At 45.1% G+C, this 20,350-nt stretch overlaps 1 protein-coding gene across 11 annotated transcripts in view; it reads right to left on the reverse strand.

Annotated features, from left to right (window-relative positions):
• Window positions 1-513: 513 nt before the first annotated feature.
• ATG13 (autophagy related 13) overlaps window positions 514-20,350 on the reverse strand; it is a 52,563-nt gene continuing 32,726 nt past the window's right edge. For 5 of the 11 annotated variants that reach the window (XM_041773890.1, XM_041773887.1, XM_041773888.1 and 2 more), the window contains 12 exons: window positions 16,298-16,338; window positions 15,412-15,508; window positions 14,969-15,067; window positions 14,074-14,167; window positions 10,124-10,222; window positions 9,255-9,365; window positions 8,709-8,845; window positions 6,777-6,891; window positions 6,102-6,179; window positions 5,772-5,888; window positions 5,059-5,187; window positions 514-2,823 (listed from right to left, as the gene is read on the reverse strand). In XM_041773890.1, coding sequence (XP_041629824.1) covers window positions 2,746-2,823; window positions 5,059-5,187; window positions 5,772-5,888; window positions 6,102-6,179; window positions 6,777-6,891; window positions 8,709-8,845; window positions 9,255-9,365; window positions 10,124-10,222; window positions 14,074-14,167; window positions 14,969-15,067; window positions 15,412-15,508; window positions 16,298-16,338 — 1,195 coding nt within the window. In that variant the 3' untranslated portion in view covers window positions 514-2,745. The remainder of the gene's footprint in view (window positions 2,824-5,058; window positions 5,188-5,771; window positions 5,889-6,101; window positions 6,180-6,776; window positions 6,892-8,708; window positions 8,846-9,254; window positions 9,366-10,123; window positions 10,223-14,073; window positions 14,168-14,968; window positions 15,068-15,411; window positions 15,509-16,297; window positions 16,339-20,350) is intronic. The other 6 variants (XM_041773892.1, XM_041773893.1, XM_041773895.1 and 3 more) reach the window with 6 other exon arrangements.

Genomic DNA, 20,350 nt, shown 5'->3' on the forward strand with positions numbered 1-20,350 from the left:
ACAAACTGCCCTTGACAGGCCCCTGACTTCCTGATACTTCACTCAATCCCCTCCCCTCTGTCTGGTTTGCTGGGCCAGGACTCCTCATCCTAGATTAGCAAACAGATAGAGGGCAGTTTTACGGAGCCCACATTCCCTGTCTAGCCCTGCTGGAAACACAGCAGAGGCCTGAGCCAAAAGCTACAGCTCCAGGCTGAGTGGTGGGCTGTGCTGCCCGGGGGGGCCACAAAGAGCTGATGCTGATGGCCTCTAAGGTGGACACTGTGGTGCATGTCGACTTCACGCACATTATCTCATGGACTACCCACAAAGAAGCCCCCCAAATGGGAACTTACAGCCAAGGGAAGTGAGGCTCTACAGCTGCTAGGTGGCCAAGACCTGCCTGACGGGGAAGCCATTCTGCCCTTCCTTCCCCTTCCACGGAGGGGCCGAACAGTTACCAGGCAGGCAGGACCTGCAGAGAAGTGGGAGTGCGGGGTTAGCATTTTAAACAACTTGCAGGACAGGAGGCTGTAAAGTACAGAAAAAATTTATTGGAAATCTCTTGAATACATTTTAAAGTATATCTCAGTATTTCCAAACAAGGTGGGCTGGAGGAGGGGGAGGGACCCTGCCACCTGGAGACGGGTGACAGGCCCCAACCCTGTCCCCGGGGTGCTACCAGAGTCAGTCTAGGGCTCATCCCTGTCAGTGTATGGGGCTGAGGGGCAAGGGCCAGCCTTGACAGTTGCTCTGCTCCTCCCAGGCTCAGCTCAGGGCTCAGCCTCCCTGGCCTCTCACTGATGGGGTTCTAAAGGAAAGGCTGCTGCCTGTAAAGGCCAACAATCAGGAGTCAAAGAGGACAATAGCTAACAGGCCTTCCTGTGGCCTCCTCAGGAGGAGGCCAGTGGCTGAGATACTGTGGTAAGACATGGGGGCAGGGGCAATCAATAGCTTTACCACGGCTTCACCCTTCTCAGCACTGGGGCCTCGGGAGTAAATCTGGATTGGTTTAGCAGGCCATGGGTATACTCTGGCCCAGATATGAGGGCCAGTTGGATACTGCTGCTGGGAACATTTCTTTGTGGCAGCAGAACGCATGCAACAGGGGTGGGGCTCAGCCCACCTGAAACAGTATCAGAGCCCCCTCCAGCATTCAGCCTTGTAGGTGGGAACAATGTCACATGCATTTATTAACAAGCCATTGAGGACCACCTGCTCCACTGCAGAACAGCTGCTGCCAGTGAATAGCCCAGGTGGGCCAGAAGGAATTTTGCCTCAGCCAGGACTGCCAGTCAGGCTGGGAGAGGGACAGGTGGCAGGTACATGAGGCTAGGTGCTTGACTGACTTAAGTAACAATACCTAAATGGTTAAGTCAATCATCTGCCTAGCTTTGGTTTCTCAACAAGGAACCAATCCAGCTAGTAAACCTCAGGGAGGGGTGCAGACCCTGGGATTAAAGAAAGGTGGTGGCCAGGCCCAGGTAGAAAGAGGAAAAGGCCCATAACCTAGCCCTGAGAAACAGGAACAAGTCCCTCCAGAAAGAGGGGCCCATCTGGCCTTCCTTGGGGCCACAGTGGGGCACATACAATGCATCATATGTGCACTGCACACAACTCTGGAGAACTGTACTCACAGAGTTATATGCATTTAGCACCCAAGACTTCCTGGGCTGCCAGAATGGAGTCAGTTACTCTGCAGAAGCTGGGAGAGACTCAAGGCTCTCACCAGGAATACGCAGAAGACTAAGGTAAAGCCTGTCATCAGTTCAAGTGCAGCGATTCTGGGAGGTTCCATCGCTCTCAGCCAGCCCTATTCTTGGATCCCACCTTATGTATATGGGAAGGAAGATCCTCAGAGCAGCAACCCAGATTCTGAGGAGCCTCCACAGAGGAGGCCATACCCCAGGAAGAGGCCCTCCACCTTCCCCAAGTGAAAACATCTAACCTCAAACATATTTTCTCTATAAAATATCTGATTTCTCTGAAAGTAATAAATATTTATCATGTCTTATAACCAAGGAGAGCAACAGGGGGAGGAAGGAGAGAAAAAGAAACTTCGCTGCAATTCCCAATGACAGAACCCTGGAGACCTAGGCTTCTGTTTCTTTCAATGGAGCTGAGCTGCTGAGCACAGCCAGCAGCCAGGGCTGCTCAGGGTCTCTGTGGAGATGGTGGGAATGGCTGACTTTGCAGTTCTCACCACCTTGGGCAAGAGGCCTGTCATACTGCCAAAAGTGCAGGCACAGGGGCAGAGAGAGGGAGGGAGGGAAGAAGACAGCAAACCAAAAGGGACAAAAAAAAGAGCCTGAAGGAGCCCTTCCTTCTTCCTCCCAGCACTGTCTCCTTCCTCTTTCTGCCTCCACACTAGGTCCGGGCCACCAGCTGGAATGTCAAGTGGTAAACGGCAGGCCAGCAAAGGGCCAGCTGCAGGGCGGACCCAGGGCAGGGGGTCGGTAGGAGGAACAGGATGACAGCCTTTGTGAAGCAGGTGCTGATGGGCGGTGTGAGCAGATGGCCCTGCCGAGGGCCCTTTTGTTCCTAAAGGGTCTTCTGATCCCCAAGGCCAGGGGATGAGTCCTCTCAAATGCTATCACCGGGCTTGCCTGCTGCCATAGAGTCTCCAGGAGGTGTGAGAGCAGGGACTTCCGGGTCCCCATGGGGGACACCAGCCTCTCCTCCACCTGGAGCAAGATGAGGGAGGGGAGCAGCTGATGAGTGGGACCACAGAAAGGGGATGCTGCTGGTACTTGAGGACACCAACTTTTACTGCAGGGTTTCTACAAAGGCATCAAACTCTCGGACATTCTTCTCGTGCACAGCCAGCTTCTCTGGTAGTGAGTCCTGTACCAGGAGGGGAGAGAAGAGCTGCTTATTCAGGTAGGGTCCTGCAGAGACAGCTGGCCCAGGCCCCTGGGCTGAAGAAGGGATCACAGGACACAGTTCAGCTCAGCACTGCTGGCCGGGACAGCAGGAGATGCAGGGCAGTGGGGCAGCCACCGGGAAGGGGGCTTGTGTCCAGCAGGGCCTGTGGGGGGCTCAGGGACTTGGCGGAACAGCCAAGGGGATCCAAGTGGGCCACATACTGTACGAGCTAGAAAAGGGCCATGCCAACAACAGGATGACACAGAGAAATTACCTTTGGCACAGATCAGGCTGACACTAGAATGAAACAGTAGGCTCAGCATGCTACAGATTAAGAAAAGTTTACGAGAGTTATTCATGACCTGTGCTGGGCAGCAGAATGCCTTGGGGGCATGTGAACAAGGCCGTCCCCACCACACTCCCAAGAGAGTCTGACTCAGCAGGTCTGTGGTGAGGCCTAGGAATATCAGCTGAGACAGGGGTGCGTTAGAGAGTCGAGAGAAATCAATAAACAAGAAAACAGAATCTGAGGAGTTAAGTTTAACTGCCCTCAAGTATCAACTATGTATAAAAATTTAACCCTAATCAGGTGCTGTCTGATGAATGTGTATCTGAAGAGTTTGACCACCACAGACGGGAGAGCTCCTAACTGGCACAAGGTACTGGGGAGAGGTGGGCACTGTCCCGCCCCCGAACTGGCAGGTGGCAGGCACATTGGGAACACCAGGGCCGCTTCGGGAGGCAGGGGCGACGGACCACTCCTGCCTGCAGAATCACCCTCAGAGCCTTCATGAGCTGGTTTCTTCCAAGCAGGTTTCCAATGAGAAGCCAGGGAGTCAGTGATTAAAAGCCTAAAATCAGAAGCCAGACTCTAGGATCAAAGCTGTGTGTTGCCAGCTCAGTGTGACCACGGGCAAGTTATTTGTTTACAAGGTCGGTTTTCTCATCTGTAAACTGGGATAAGAAAAGCTACCTCTTAGGATTATTGAAGATTCGTGTAAAGCACTTAGAAAAATGCCTGGTACCTAGAAAGCCTCACTAAATGTTAATAATAACGATATTGTTATAGTATTGTTATTACTGAGCATGCTTTTCTGTTTCAAGCAAATCAAGAGCAGATATTCCAAGATTCCTATTCCTACTAGAGCTATTCCTCTAATGTTGCTATGGAAGGTGACATTCCCACCTCAGGTAGAAGGTCTGATATCTTGTGGTGTTAGAGTAAGTAGCTAGTTAGGTTTTAATAGGATGCGTGGGGGCCAGCAAAGAGGGAAAAGGGGAAAAGCTATTGGGGAAAGTCAGAGGTCTATTCTGGCCAGCAGCACTCCAAAAACAAAGCCACAAGAAGCCAGATCAAACCAGACAGGCCAAAGACAAAGAAGACTGGAGACCCTGATCTAGTGAGGGAGAAAAGGTGTGAAAACCTACTCCCCAAGAAATCTTCTTTCCAAATAATAAATATCCCCCCCTCCCCCCAGTTAATAACTGTCAATAAAAGACAGAGACCCAAATCCTGGGTGCACAACTCTCCCGAGCTTGCCAGCTCTCACTTCTCGAGTGTACTTCTCACTATAATAAACTCTTCACCACCCAACCACTGTGTCTGGTCTGGCAACATCCTGGGAATAGGCTGGGTGGAGCCATAGGACACCTGGAGTTTGTAGCTGTGCAGGGTGCTCCACTGCCCTTTGGACATGGGAAATACATTAAACATAGATGTAGGGATTACAGTCAGTCTCAGGATATCTGGCTAAGCTTGAAAACTGCTAGCTGAATCGAGAATGAGCCCTTCGAGGAAAGGGCAAGTACACCAATACTCAGGACCTCATGTTTCTTCTGCCCTGTGCCCCTGGTGTCTGCCTGAGAAACTGAACAGCTGAATGCAAGAGCTCCTGGAGCAGCTTGGTTTAGTGGCCAGAGGCAGCAGAAGACCTCAGACACTGAACAGCAGGGATGGGAAGTAATGGTGAGCGTGGACAGAAGAGGAGGAAGTCAATGCAAGCAATTTCAAGATAACGATTGCCAGGCACAATGCAAACCTCAAGTGTGATCAACAGAAGATAAGGATCTAAAGTATCTCTTTCCTGTTACAGGGAGGTGTGGGAGTTGGGGGAGTAACAGGAAGAAATTTCTAGGCCTTTGGAACAGGAATGACCATCAAAAGAGGATAGGAGGTCACAGGATGAGGTAACCCAGGGGAAGGGGTTTCCATACCAAGTCCTCAGCCATGGACTGTGCCCCGATATCTATGGAGAGGCTGCTCAGCTGAGGAGGATTCTGAAATTCACGATAGAAGGTCCCCAAGTCCATCGGAAGAATGTCGTCTTTAGAAAAAGCTGGTTTCTTCAAAAACAAGACAGACTCAGTTTAGTTTGCCTTACATAACAGAAGAAAATCACGGGAAAGAAGCTATGAACAATCCTCTTTCCTTCCAGTAATTATCAGAGAAATGGTTTCTCCAGGTTCATCTTAGGGAAAGGAATTGCTATGCCTTTCTCTTCTGGGCAGCTGAGCTCTAGTCCTGGTGCTATACTCCTCTCCCATGGTAAGGTTAATTATTCCCTTCCCTCAAACTCTTTTCCTTAGCAAAGGGTCATCCACTCAGGCAGGAATAGGACCTGCATGGATATCATCAGCAATCCTCATTTAGAGTTGAATTTCAACCCAAGATATGGCACAAAAAAAGAAAAAAAAAGATATGGCACAAAATGCCTTCTTGCTCATGGGCCTCCAAGTGTGTCCCCAAGCAGGGTATGAGGGCAGGTTCCCCACATAAACTGCACAGCGAGATGCCCACCTGTCCCATCCCCTCTGTCTAGACCAGCCCATTTGATCCTTGTGAAGGAAGTCCTGTTCAAGAACCCTGGACGCGTCTAGGTTTATTTCCCCCATGGCAGCAAAGGTCAAGGAAAGTGATGGCAACTTACGAAGTCGATCATAACAAAGTCATCATGGGTATTGCCACTGCTGCCCCCACTGGAGCCATCAGAGTGCAGGCTGCCCTGGAGAGGAGATTCAGTCTCTGGGGAATCTGGAGGATTCACCTGTTTCAGAATAAGGTGGAGGTATGGGCTGGTTCCATGCACTGGGTGCAAGCTGCTGTTAACAGTCAAAGGTTTTGTAAGGAAACCAACACTGGCTGAAAATCTATAAGCCCAGGAGCACAGCCAGTGGTCTCTGAAGGAACAGTGCCTTGTCCAGTAAGACAACAAGCACAGCACCATCTGACTGTTAACTTTAGTCAAAGGGGGACTCACCATGGGATCAGCATCCTCCAGCTCCAAATTCTTGGGAGCAAACATGGCAAAGGGTATGTCCAGACTGGTCAGGGTCACCTGAAAGGACATGGAAATTTTAGTGCCCACCCCTGGCTCAGCTTATAGGCTTTCTCTGTGGCCCAGCAGATTCACACAGCCAGGCTGATCACACCATCCTCTGGGTCCTATCCTGTCAGAGAACCCTGAATCTCCCATCTCCCATCATATACCCACAGCATAAACAGGGGTAGCGCTCCCCATGACCCTGGGAATCAGCTTTGGAAGCCTGACCCACAGCGATTTGGTAACTATTCTGCATTGCAGAGCTGAGGGGGAATTACTTATTTTGAGGAAGGCTGAGATACTGACACTTCAGTGAAAGGTGTCTGTACCAAATGGGGCCCAGTCACCCTCTCCTATGGGAGGCTTATACGATCACAGAACAAAAGCTGTGAACTTCTTCTGGCGGGGGTGTCACAGGTTATTAACCCTCCTCCAAAAAAATGTGCACACAGGTACGCACGTGCGCGTGCAAACACACACACATACACACACACACACACATTTTGCATGCAGTTTCAGGGGTCACACAGACCCTAGGTTAAGAGCCCTGTCCCTCAGGCCTCACTCTAAGGGCTCAGATATTCTCACAGGTGGTAGTGCCAGAAAAATCACCTGGTTGATGGGTTTGTTGACAAAAGCCCCCACTTTTCGGACAAAGATGGTCTCCAAGACATCGTGGGGGGATGCCCGGCCCTCACTGCTGTTTGATACAGTTTCAGTATCCTCGCTGGAGAAGAAAGACAGTGTTGGTACTCACTCTCAAACCACAGCAGAGCCTGCTTGGTTCCCATAAACCTGTTGGTAAGGCTGCAGTCCAGGGCAGGAATGTCCCCCCACCAACCTACCCACATGGGAAATGGCAACATGGGGTCTGGCTGCTGCCACTGCCACCCTCTCTTCTGAGTTGAGAGCAGAGGACTGCACTACTGGAAGCAACTAAAAATGAGGCACATGTGAATGAAACTCAGTAAGCTGTGTAAAGCTTACATTAAATTTAATCTAAAATACCATTGATAAACATCAGTTACCAAGCATATAGCAATCATGCATACAGGTAAGCAGTGCTCATAAACAACTGTGATTTTAACATTAATCTACGACATAAGCAGACTCAAGCTTTAAGCTTTTCTCTGCCTTTTTGTTTTGTTATCTAAAATTACCGTAAGAAGGAATCATTTACAGTGTTTAGAGTTTATAGCACCATGTTAAATTTAAGCCTTACCTCACAAGAGGCAGTGTCATTATTCTAACTTGAGAGTCCCAAATTTGGCTCTTTAGATAGCCAGAGCTTTCTCCGCCCATGACGCACGGGCTGAGGTCCTATGCTCCATACCACATTTCTTCTCATCACCCCCAATCAACCGTCTGTTCAGCAAAGTCTTTTAATGACACATTTCATTTGGCTGCCCATTTAAGAACCCCCTACGGCAAAGAGATAGGGTCCTCTATCTCTAGCTGCTCCCAGACATTCCCTTGGAGTCAAAGCTCAGAAAACTAGAGTGTAAACGACTAACAGGATCTTCCTTTGGTTATCTGACAGGGGGAGGGATAAAAGGATGGAAATTTGGGAAACCAGGAATGAAAGTCGTTATTTTTTTCTGATGGATGCCACAAAAAGATCTTCATAAATAATTTCCCTCCTACCACTCCACTGTGGGAATGAAAAAAAATACCAAAAATTTCTATTATCCACAAATTCATTTAGGATGTGATGGGGCAGTCAACGTCTGATCTCCAGGGCCTTACAGTCAAGGGAGGGCAGGGCAGGTCGGGACAGCCTCATTGTCCCCGGGCGGAACTCCGAGTATAAGGGCAAGAGGAGCTCAGCTTGCGCCTGGCCATATTGTGAGCTACGTGCTCTTTGGCAAATTACTTAACCCTCTGAGGTCTTCTCAACTTTGAAAAAGTAGTAACAGTGGGGACTTGCGCAGGGCAGGAGTGTGAGAACCTTCATGCTCTACCTCATCACTGTCTTCATTAATCTGAAATTTACAGAATGTATCACTTCTGTAATCAGAAAAGACAAAGATTTTTACAAATCTTTAATGAAGACAAACAGCTGTTTCTAAAGAATCTCCATGAGGGACTAACATAACAGGGGGGAAAAAAATCCTAACTACCAGCACAGGTACACAGTAGCCCCCAACTTTAGGGTCATAGCAAACCCCCTGCATGGGTCCTTAGGAAACACTGAGGACTGACTCCAAGGGAAGAAATCTTGAGGTGGGAGAAACACACACACACACACACACACACACACACACACACACACACACACACATCCAAAAGGCTCCTTCACCAGATGAGGGTGATAAGAACTAGGCCCCTGCTGTTGGCTATTAACAGCAAGCCCGGGGCTGCTTCCTTACATACCTGCCACAATATAAGGTTCTTAGGGAGGACTTTAAGAATTCCAAATTTGGGGTCTAAGTGCCAGGCCTGAAGCAATGCTGAAAGCGATTCTTTACTGACTGACGCCCAATAAGCATATGTGTCAGGGAGGATGGGTCCCTGGGTGCCCAAGCAGCCAGGCTGTGAACTCACCTGCTGGAAGGTGTGACAGCGCAGTGGGCCCCGTCAGAAGGGGTGTAGGTTGCCAGTCTCTCCTGGTCAGCCTGGGCACCGTGAGCAGGTTGGTTGGGAGCAAGGGGTACCCCACCTTCCTTCCCGGGAACCATGAGCTTTGGGGGAAAAGGGAGGAATACAGTGAATAATGGCAGTGTCAGGCAAGAGGGGAACTTGGTCTAGGGCGGTGGTAGGTGCCTTGGAGCTTTTCCACCACCAGTGCTGCCCCCAAGTGGGCGGGAAACCTCGGATCTACGTCTTCTCTGGGACTCAGCTAACAGGAGTCATGCGTGGTTAAGGACTACAGAAGGAAAGGAAAGAGGGAGAAAACACTTGGAAGCTCTTCTTTCCTTTCTGAACTCTAGGAGGCCCTTTCTCCTGGAGTCACCTAGGTCCGTAAAGCTACACAAGAACTTTGTTTCAGAACACTTAGCAAAATAGTGGTGTGTGAAGAGGCCCCTCAACTGCCTTGGGGCAGGGGAGGCAGCACAGGAACCCCAGGGTCATCCCCATCTCTAAAGATACCTGATGAGGGTGTGTGGTGTTTAGGCCAGCAGCAAACACTACTGGGTAAGCCAGGTCAGCTGATCCAACGCCCAGGGCAGCAGGCTGATAGGAAAGGCGAGAGCTTGAGAGCTAAGCAAGAGAAAAACAAAGAGGGGCAGAGGAAAGGAGGAGGAAAAAGTAGGCAATCCTAGAGTACGACTAATGATCAAGGTCATGGAGAGGTAAAGAATGGATCCCAGCCCACATCCTCACAGTGTGGGGTGGGGGCGGGGGCCTGATGTTAAAGATAGACCAGGCCATTACTCTGTGGCTAAGAAAGCAGAGACTTGTTTGCAGTGGGACTGACATTCTCAGCTCTGCAGCCTTCCAAAGGCCTCAAATGAGTTCCCTGCTCCCCCTTTCCCCAGGGGCTCAGCTAACTGTTGAGGTTTCCAGCCCAGCGGACTGGCAAAGCACAAGCCCGAGCAGAACTTGCAGCCAAAGTCATTGGTTTTTCCCAGGTCATTCTATTTTCTCCTTTGTCCTTGAGGTCCCTTTGAAACAGAAGGCGTCTTCCCTAATCACACCCTCCATCACCCCTGGGTATGGGAGGGTTCCTATTTATATTGAAAAAGAAAGAATACCACTCTTGGATTGTTTATTTGGAAACAAGATATAAATAACTCCATGTGTTTTTTACATCAATGGTAGGAGGAGGGGCAAGCGAAACATCCTATTTTGGGCTGCTGTGCTATGGCTGCATCCTGTTAAAAATCAATTACCAAGCCTCAAATAACTCCCAGGAACACTTGGGGACATTTAAATAGCTATACCCTGTACTTTATGTATAATTTTTAAATAAAAAGATGCCATCTTATTATATCCCCTTCTTCCCAGTATGGACTCACTTGATGGGAAAAGGCCAGTCCTGCCATGGGGACCCTCAGAGTGTCCGTCACCACAGGAGTAGGGGTCTGAAAATGTGCCTTTGTGACAGTAAACACACACTGTGCACAGATACACACAGAGACAGGAAAAACAAGAGAAGAAAACAGAAAAGGGACTTGAGAAAGAAGTGAAAACAACTCCGGAAGGGGTGGTAGCCATGGAGGCCAAACTGCACAATGGAAATCGGGAGTGCAGCAGGGAGAGAGCAGCATGGCTGCCTTCCTAGAAGGACAACTTAGAAGGGTGTGAAGAAGATACATTTGTCCCAGGGGGCTCCACTGCATGCTTGTTGCCCTGATGAGCAGGTGGAAAACAGAGCTGAGTCAAGCTGTTATGACTTGGCAAAAGAGGGAAGCCCAAACCAAGCATTAGTGTGTTTTTAGTCAAAAGAGGGTAGAAAGGTGTTAGGGAATGGCCCCCAGCAGCAAGGACTTGAGAGCAGGTGCAAGACATGCTGAGGATAAAGATGCTCAAGTTACAATGCTAGAATGGAGACCTTTTCCTGGGGATCCAGAATCTGCAAGGACAGATGTAAACAACTGACGTCTGTTGACTGGAACTTTAAATGCTCGGGTCCAGGGTGCCTGGGAATCTCAGTCAGTTAAGCATCTGACTTAGACTCAAGATCTCAGGGTCCTGGGACTAAGCCCCACATTAGGCTCTGTGCTCAGCGGGGAATCTGCGTCTCTCTCTCTGCCCCTGCTCTCCCCCTGTTCTTTCTCAAATAAAGATATGGTGGATTTTCTTCGTTTGTTTTTAAATGTAAGCTCTATGTCCAATATGGGACTTGAACTTACAACCCGGAGATCAAGCATCACTACTTGATCTACTGACTTGATCTACTGACTGAGCCAGCCAGGTCCCCCTTCTCTCAAATAAATAAATAAAATCTTAAAAAAAAAAAAAAATGCTCAGGTTCCCAGCTGTAACACTTGACTACACTATCTGAGGCAGGATGAATGGTTGTGTATAGGTGTAGGCGTGTGTGTGTGTGTGTGTGTGTGTGTGTGTGTGTGTGTCTTATAGCCCCACATGGTGAAGGAGAACTTGATGCAGTAAAAGCTGGGGCACTTTTAAAACTCTTAGATTTCAAAGCTAATTATGATTATTTTGAATCTTGCTGTTCCACCTTTAAGTCTTACCAATTAGCTAGTTAATGCTTAGAACTGGAGGTTGGACCTGAAATCACAGTAGTAGGTACATGGTCACAATTATTTCTTGATTTGACTCTGTGTCCACATGACACAGCGGTCCCTTTTTTGTTGGGAAAACAAACACCACATTAACATGCATTTACTGGACTCTAGGAAAAAGCTCAAACAGAAGTTGAACAATTATGCAATTCCCTAGGTTAAACCAAGGAAGAAAGTAGTTCAGTATTTATAGGAATGCTGAGGAGACCTGCTGGCAAATCATTTTCTCTCCCTGTTCTACCATTAAGGTTGAAAACGAAGACTACTGCACCAAACTGTAATAAGCCTCGACTAGAGGTACTCAGAGGGTAGTGACAGGGCTCACCCCATGGGATGCTCAATGTTGATATGATCTTGGTAGGATCTATTTTCAAACTGTGACAAGACACAGAAGGCAACTGACACCATGAGAAAGATAGGCTCCCCTTACACAGGTCATAAATTTTGTGCAAACAGGAGATGTAGGAACTACTTAACTTTCCCTTACTGTTGGGGTTGTGTCAAATTTCCACTGTACCTAAGAGACAAACTGATTTGTTAAGGCCCAGCCTCACCATCCTCATTATCTCCCAAGTCACAACGTCGTTTACTATTTATGAATTTACCACCTATAAAACAACATAGGGGCACCTGAGTGGCTTAGTCAATTAAGCACCTGCCTTTGGCTCAGGTCATGATCCCGGGGTCCTGGAATCTCTCAGGGTCCTGGAAGAGAGCCCCTTGTCCGACTCCCTGCTTCTCTTTTCCCCTCTAGCCCTCCCCACTGCTCATGTTCTTGCATGCTCTCCCTCTCTCTCAAATGAATAAAAAAATCTTTTAAAAAATTTAAAAATAAAACTTCGATGAACATCAAACTTAACATATTCACATTTAAAAAAAAAAAAACATATTCACATTTTAATTATCTAAAAAATAATCTACTTTCACCAAAGTGCTCTGGTGGGCTTGCCCCTCTTTTTGGATCAGTATTGCCCTATGTTAGTAAGAGTGCCAAAAGTTGCCCCCTCCCAGAGCAATGGTGACATTCATGCCTATATACATTCATGGAGGGAAGGGAGTAGCAATTCCCACCCCCTACTCATCCAAACCATCTGGGCAACTTTACAAGAACCTCTAACTCTAAGCTGGGACAATAGAAATAATAGTGACCCATGGATTTTGTAATTTCCTTCACACACATTGAATAGGTTTGTTTGTTAGTTTGTTTTAACTTTCTTTTTTTTTTAAGCTAACTTTTGGGCCTAACTTCTGTTTTTGAAACAGATTAGAACCATAATTTTAATTCAATATCTCCTAACTCAGAATGAAATAAATTTAAATATTTTCTTGATTAAAAAACACAGAAAACAAAAATTTATGGGTAGTAAATTAATTTGTTGGGCTCCAAAAATAAGATGGTGAAAGGGGATAATCTGGGACTAGTTGAGGGAACACAGAACTGGATCAGGTCTAGAAGAAACTGTCTAATGTGAAAGTTGAAGAGGAGGGGAGTGATAAAGATGAACACCCAGAGCAGGGAGCTGCAGGCCATGACGTGGGAGATGAATGACTCAGGGTGGAAGGGAAGAAACGCGCCCTGAAATTCAGTCATCTGGCAACAAACAACTCCTTAGATGAAGCAGACTTGGTACCACGCACATTATACAACATGGTCTCACAGGCATGTCCGCTTGGGAAGCTGGGAACCTCGTCTGAAGTCTGTTTCACTGAAACTGGGTTTGACACTGGAGATGGACTCAAGTGGAAAAGTTAATGGTTAAAAATGTTCAGATAAAGAATGCAGATAGCCAAAAATCTGTGTCAACTATTAAGAAAAACTGCACTGCTGGTTTCTTACTGGTATTCTATGTCAAATAATTTTTGTTTTTTTATGTGCTCCTTCCATTATTAGAAGCCATATTTACCACTTCAAAAGTGAAGTAGCTGGGATCCCTGGGTGGCGAAGGGGTTTAGCGCCTGCCTTTGGCCCAGGGCAAGATCCTGGAGACCCGGGATCGAGTCCCACATCGGGCTCCCGGTGCATGGAGCCTGCTTCTCCCTCTGACTCTCTCTCTCTCTCTCTGTGACTATCATAAATAAATAAATTAATTTAAAAAAAAAACAAAACAAAACAAAAGTGAAGTAGCTACCAAATTAACATGAGTAGGATAGAACACCTCTCTGGTATCAGAATGCATTTGGAATTTTGTGACTTATTTTCTAGGGAATTTTAAGATGTCTCCAGGAACGTAAAGGTTACATGTAATCTTGTAGGTTAAGAATGGTTACAGACTAGAGGGGCACCTGGGTGGCTCAGCCTGACTCTTGGCTTGGCTCAGGTCATGATCTCAGGATGGTGAGATCAAGTCCCACACTGGGCTTTCTTTGCACTTAGAGCAGAGTCTGCTTCAGATTCTCTCTCCCTCCCCCTCCTCCCCTCCCACCGCCCCCCATTTGCACATGCGCGCGCGCGAGCGCGTGTGCACACACACACACACACACACACACACACACACTCTCTCAAATAAAAAAAAAAGCATGTTTATAGACTAGAAACATTGCAGTATTACCTGCTGGATAAGAAGGCTCTCCTTCACCCCTCAAAATAACTCCCTGGAAACAATCATCATCACCACCACCACCACCACCACAAGAGATTGTATCTAAATTTTGACACCATTTCATGCCCATATATGTACCAAATAACTACAGCCACCCCAGAACATGTTTCCCCCTACCTGAGATGGAGGGGAGGTGGAAAAAGAGGTGGTACACACTTCTTGAGAATCTTCCACAGAAGGATATGTTACTCCAGTGTCCTCACCAGCAGTTCTATGGCGGGGGTGGGAGGGGGTGGGTGGGGAATAAATCAAGAATTTTATGGTGACGGCAGTCAATTACGGAGAGGATACAAAGGGAGGTTAGATAAGGATGCAAGTCGTGACAAGAGCTGTTTCAGGCAGAACTCACTATGGCAAGAGGCGTGTTGAGTCTTTGATAATGTCAAATATCCAGACAACATCTAAAGGTTGGCCAAAGTTTTTATTTTTAACCCAAACATCCTACCTGACACATCATTTGAGAAAATTTTCTTAAGCCTGGCCAGTTTTGGGACCAAAGAACTGTCAGCAATAGAGATGCAGTGAAACAAAAGTCTTGACTCCAAAGATGAACTATTCAACTTCAAAAGTCCTTCATATAAAGGCAGGATCCTTCCTGATACACATCTTTTCCAAACTCTACGGAATTGTTTTCTGGGCATAGGCCTGAAGACATTTGATTCTAATCTATAACTAAACTGTGCCACTGGTGACCAGAAAACCATTTAATTTGTGAAGGACATTGTTAACTACTGCTACTCTGATAGTCTCCAAGTAGTATCAAATTGAAAGTTAAATCACTACCGTCTAGATCCAAAACGTCCAAGAATTTTCTGAGACAGTTTATGCATTCTAAGTCTTGATATACCTTACAGGCAGCAGCAGGAAGGGAAGCTAATCACTCCATTTCTCTCCATGTGGGGTCTCCATCACTGCCCCCTGCCCACTGATGAGTGCTGATAAAGGTCCTCTATGTATAGGATGAATGCTTCTCCCTAGCTGCAGTTTGGGAAAGCCCCTACACATTCCTCACCTGTAATTGCAGGGGTGCATGGGTGAGGAGCTGGGGTAGGGACGGTCCACAAAGTGATCAATGATAATCCCCATGATAGGTGGGGTCCTCTCAAATTGCCTGTAATGCAATAAGCAGATTGCAATATTTATTAGAATACCTTGTCAGCCCCCCTGAAGTTTTTAGAGGACTCCTCACCTTATACCTTTGGCAACAACCACTAGGGTCTTAACTACTGTATCCCTAAATATAAACCACAACTCTACATTGATGGCTCTAGGACACTCAGATTCTCCAATCTGGAAACTGGGCTCTCTCTCAAGGTCATTTTTCAGAAGGGGACTAATTTCAGCAATGGCAAAGCTGAACTGTAGGTTTAGCCACAGAGTTTGAGGGAAAAACAAACTTTATTATCTTTAATATCTTTGGAGGAGCTCTTTTGGATTCCAAGGCTCTTTCCTCACCTGGTAGACATAAATGCCAAGTTAATTCTGTAAGCGCAAGAAAGAGTGATGGTGCCCACAGGGGTGCCTACTGTCCCAACACGAACTGTCTGGAAACCTAGGAGAAGAAATACATAATTAGCTTTTCCCCAGAGAATACTGACACTGTCCCCAATCTGGCTTTCCCTGAATCATTCAGCTTATCACAATCTGTGGCATTATCTACTTAGTCCCATGGGTGCAATGGCCTCAATTTCATATATGTTTATGTGTGTATGTGTTTTTCTTTTGATTTATTTTATATTGACCTAATATTGGAAGGGAAAACAGCATTCTACTTCCAGATAAACTTACCAAGAGAAAAAACAACTGTTAGTCCTAAAGTCTGAGCAAATCCTAACCAACCCAGCCCAAATGTGTCACACGCCCAGTGACACAGGAAGGGGACCCTGGGGCTTTATCACACAAACCCCTCGGTTTACATAGGTGCGGAAGTGACTGCACTTCTATTTACGCTGCCACCCAGAACTAAGTATAGAAAAGAGCCAGGGCCTCGCAGGCGATATTTCTAATAAAGCTTTCCTGGTTTTCTGGGTTTTATTTTCAATTTGTCAAAACTGCTAATGCTCATCAGAAACATTTAACAAGCTCATTATAGAAAATTAGGAAAACAGACAATGATATAAAGAACAAGAAAGAATGCTGAGTTACTAGAACTCTGGGGAAAATAATTCAGTCATTCCTTGGCAGCTCTTTGGACCACCTACCTACCTGTCTTTTTGATCCCTTACTTGTATCACATATATTAAAGTCACAAGCTACTTATTATTACAGGCAGCATCTAAGCCCATCTCTGAAGTCAGGAGGGCTCTTAACACTACAAATGCTTTTCAACCTTGATACATACCTTCTCCTAAGCCATTCAGCTGAACTTCCCCAAAATATATCCTTAGGAAAGAAAGAAAGAAAAAGAAACAAATGATTCTTTATTCTAAAGGTCTTTATGGCCAGAATACCTAAACAAAACAAACCCTTCTTTTCTTATCTGAATGAACACCTCTCCTAATGGAGCAATGATGTTACTACTTCAATTAAGCTGCAGGCATATGGATATATATGGAAAGAACTGGTTAAGAAAAAAGAAAAATAATAATTAAGTGGGGTCTGCGATTTTAGTTGTTTTTCCCACTCCTGCAATATACATATATATATATTTTTAAAGATTTTATTTATTTATTCATGACACACACAGAGAGAGAGAGAGACAACGAGAGGCAGAGACATAGGCAGAGGGAGAACCAGGCTCCCTGCAGGGAGCCCAACGTGGGACTCAATCTGGGTCTTCAGGATCACACCCCAGGCTGAAAGCGGCGCCAAACTGCTGGGCCACCGGGGCTGCCCTCCTGCAATATATTTTTAAAGTATGCCTCCCAGGAGCACCTGGACACCTCAGCAGTTGAGCATCTGCCTTTGGCTCAGGTCGTGATTCTGGGGTCCTGGAATTAAGTCTCGCATCTGGCTCCCAAAAGGGAGCCTGCCCCTCTCTCTGTATCTCTCGTGAATGAATAAAATCTAAAAAAAAAAAAAAAAAAAAAAAAAAAGTATATCTCCTGGGGAATAAAGAATATAGAAAGAAGATTGGCAAATAAATCTAGTAGAAAGTACTAGATTTTTTTGGATGTATGCTCAACATACAAGATTATATTAGTTTCAGAGGTAAAACACAATGATTCAATTCTTGTTTATATTACAAATTGAACATCACAGTATGTCCAGTTAACAGCCATCACAATACATATAGAATTTTTTTTTCTTGGGCTTAGAACATTTAAGGTCTCCTTTCTTAAGGGGAACCCTCTTACACTGTTGGTGGGAATGCAAACTGGTGCAGCCACCCTGGAACACACTATGGAGGTTTCTCAAAAAGTTAAAAATAGAACTACTCTATGACCCAGTAATCGCACTCTAGGTACTTATTCAAAGGATACAAAAATACTGATTAGAAGGGGCACATGCACCCCCATGTTTATTGCAACACTATTAACAATAGCCAAATTATAAAAAGAGCCCACATGTCCATCAACTGGACATGGATAAAGAAAATAAAGAAAAAAAATGTGATATATATATATATATATATATATATATATATATATATATAATGAAATATTACTCAGCTATCAAAAAGAATAAAACCTTGCCATCCATTTGCAGTAACATGAATGGAACTAGAGTATAGTATGTTCAAAGAAAAGATAAACACCATATGATTTCACTCATATGTGGAATGTAAGAAACCAGATGAACATAGGAGAAGGGAAGAAAAAGATTAAAAACAGAGAGGGGGAAAAAAAAGAAAAACAGAGAGGGAGGCAAACCATAAGAGACACTTAACTATAGAGAACACACTGAGGGTTAATGGAGTGGAGATGGGTGGGGGGATGGGTTAAATGGGTGATGAGTATTAAGGAGGGCACTTGTTATGATGAGCATTGGGCATTATATGTAAGTGATGAATCACTAAATTCTACTCCTGAAACTAATACTACACTATATGTTAACTAATTTGAATTTAAATAAAATTTTGGGGGATGCCTGGGTGGCTCAGCAGTTGAGTGTCTGCCTTTGGCTCAGGGCATAATCCCGGGGTCCTGGGATTGAGTCCCGCATCGGGCTCCTTGCATAGAGTCTGCTTCTCCTCCCTCTGCCTACGTCTCTGCCTCTCTCTCTGTGTCTCTCATGAATAAATAAAATCTTTAAAAAAAAAAGTTTTGGAAGTAAAAGGGGAAAAAAAAAAAACTCCTTTCTTAGCAACTTTCAAATATACAATAGAAGATACTATATGTTGAGAACGGTCTTCAATTAAGGGGAGGTCTCCATGCTCATAACAAGTCATTCCAAAGTAAGTTGGTTAAGAAATTAGAAAATTTTTTTCTACTATAGAAGAATTACATAAGACTATTCTGAAAATACAGAAATATAAGCACAGCAGAACCTTTTTCTGAATTTCTCTGGGAAGACCAGTCTATATTAGCTAAAAGTCTGAACTATAAAACATTACCACCTATACTACAAACATTATTACACTTCTCTAGTAATATGGTTAAAAATTAAACACATACATGGCTTTGTTCAATTTAAAAACTAAGTTCCAACAACGTACAAAGCCCTATGGTTAGGTGGTAGGCATGAGATAAGGAAAAGCCAGGGAGGAGATTCAGTATAGGTCTCATAAATTATAATTTGATATGAGAGAAAAGAAATGTACATAAATTTCTGAAATACATGCACAAAAGTGACATACATCATAAAGCAGGGATCCGCAAATTTTTGTTAAAAGGGTCAGATATTTAAGGCTTGCAGGCAATACAGTCTGAGGCAGACTACTCAGCTTTGCTGTTGTCCTGCAAAAGTAGCCACTGATGGCACACAAATGAAGGGGGTGGCTATGTTCTAAAATAACTTCATTTAGGGGTGCCTGGCTGATCAGTTGGAAGAGAGTAAAATTCTTGATATCAGGGTCATGAGTTTGAGCCACATGTTGAGTGTAGAGATTACTAAAAATAAATAAATAAACTTTTAAAAAAACAATAAAACAACTTTATTTATAAAAACAAGCACATGGTTTGTGGTTTGTGGTTTGCTGGCCACAGTTCGCTGACTCCTGCCATAAAATAACACAGGAATAACACTGGGGTGTATGGGTGGCTCAGTCAGTTAAATGTCTGCCTTCAGCTCAGGTCATGATCCTCAAGTCCCACATCAGGCTCCTTGCTCAGCAGGGAGTCTGCTTCTTCCTCTCCTTCTACCCCTTCCCCTGCTCGTGCTATCTCTTGCTCTCTCTCTCAAATAAATAAATAAATAAATAAAATCTTATTAAAAAAACACCACCACAAGAATGATGTTAATAAAAGATTACCGAGGGATCCCTGGGTGGCGCAGCGGTTTGGCGCCTGCCTTTGGCCCAGGGCGCGATCCTGGAGACCCGGGATCGAATCCCACATCAGGCTCCCGGTGCATGGAGCCTGCTTCTCCCTCCGCCTGTGTCTCTGCCTCTCTCTCTCTCTCTGTGACTATCATAAATAAATAAAAAATTAAAAAAAAAAAAAAAAAGATTACCGAAAGAGATTCTGCTAGCAACCTTTAGTGGCTCAGGTTGTGAGCCCCAATGTGGGGCTCCCAGCTCAGGGGAAGTCTTCTTGTCTCCCTCTTCCTCTGCTCATGCTCTCTCTCTCTCTCTCAAATAAATAAATAAATCTTTAAAAAAAAGGAAAAAGCTCAATATTCATTTGAATACTGGTAACTGGTACAGTGCTTAAAATAACCTAATTAACCTTTTTCTTGGCCATATAGGTTCTTTATGCCATTCAGGTGTTAAGCCAAAGTTTTCTTCACAGATAGCAGATAATAATTAACTTTAATTCAGTCTTGATGAACAACAAATTCAGAATGAATTTTTATAATGATGTAATTCTACAGTGATTTGATTAAATCCACAAGGCCGGGGGGAAAATGATAATACAACTTAAAAAAAAAAAAAGAGGCAGCTGTTAACAGTAGTATGAAAAAGGGGGGAAAAAAGAGCCAAATCTACCTCTGAGATCATCCACTTCTCTATGGTTTAAACCATATTATTTGTATCCCAAAGCACTCCTAAATGATAAACAGTGAGCCATAAATACCATATTACTCCAGAAATAGAGAATAAAGGAAGACTTTAAACACTGGTAATGAAAAGGACTAAGAGTCCCAGTTAACTAAGCTGATGACTAGTAGTGTAGTATGGCTACTTACAAAAGAGTCAAAATGAAGGGGGCTTAGCATAGGTAAGTGAGAAGTAAGAGAGCATCATCTTTTGTTATATTTGAATAAAAGTCTAGTAATTTTCAAATGGAATACTCAATTTAAAACCTAAGGACTACAGAGAAGACAACAAAAATATTTTAAAGACTTTGAAAAA

The sequence above is a fragment of the Vulpes lagopus genome, chromosome 11, assembly GCF_018345385.1.
Source record: "Vulpes lagopus strain Blue_001 chromosome 11, ASM1834538v1, whole genome shotgun sequence".
Taxonomy (NCBI): Eukaryota; Metazoa; Chordata; class Mammalia; order Carnivora; family Canidae; genus Vulpes; species Vulpes lagopus.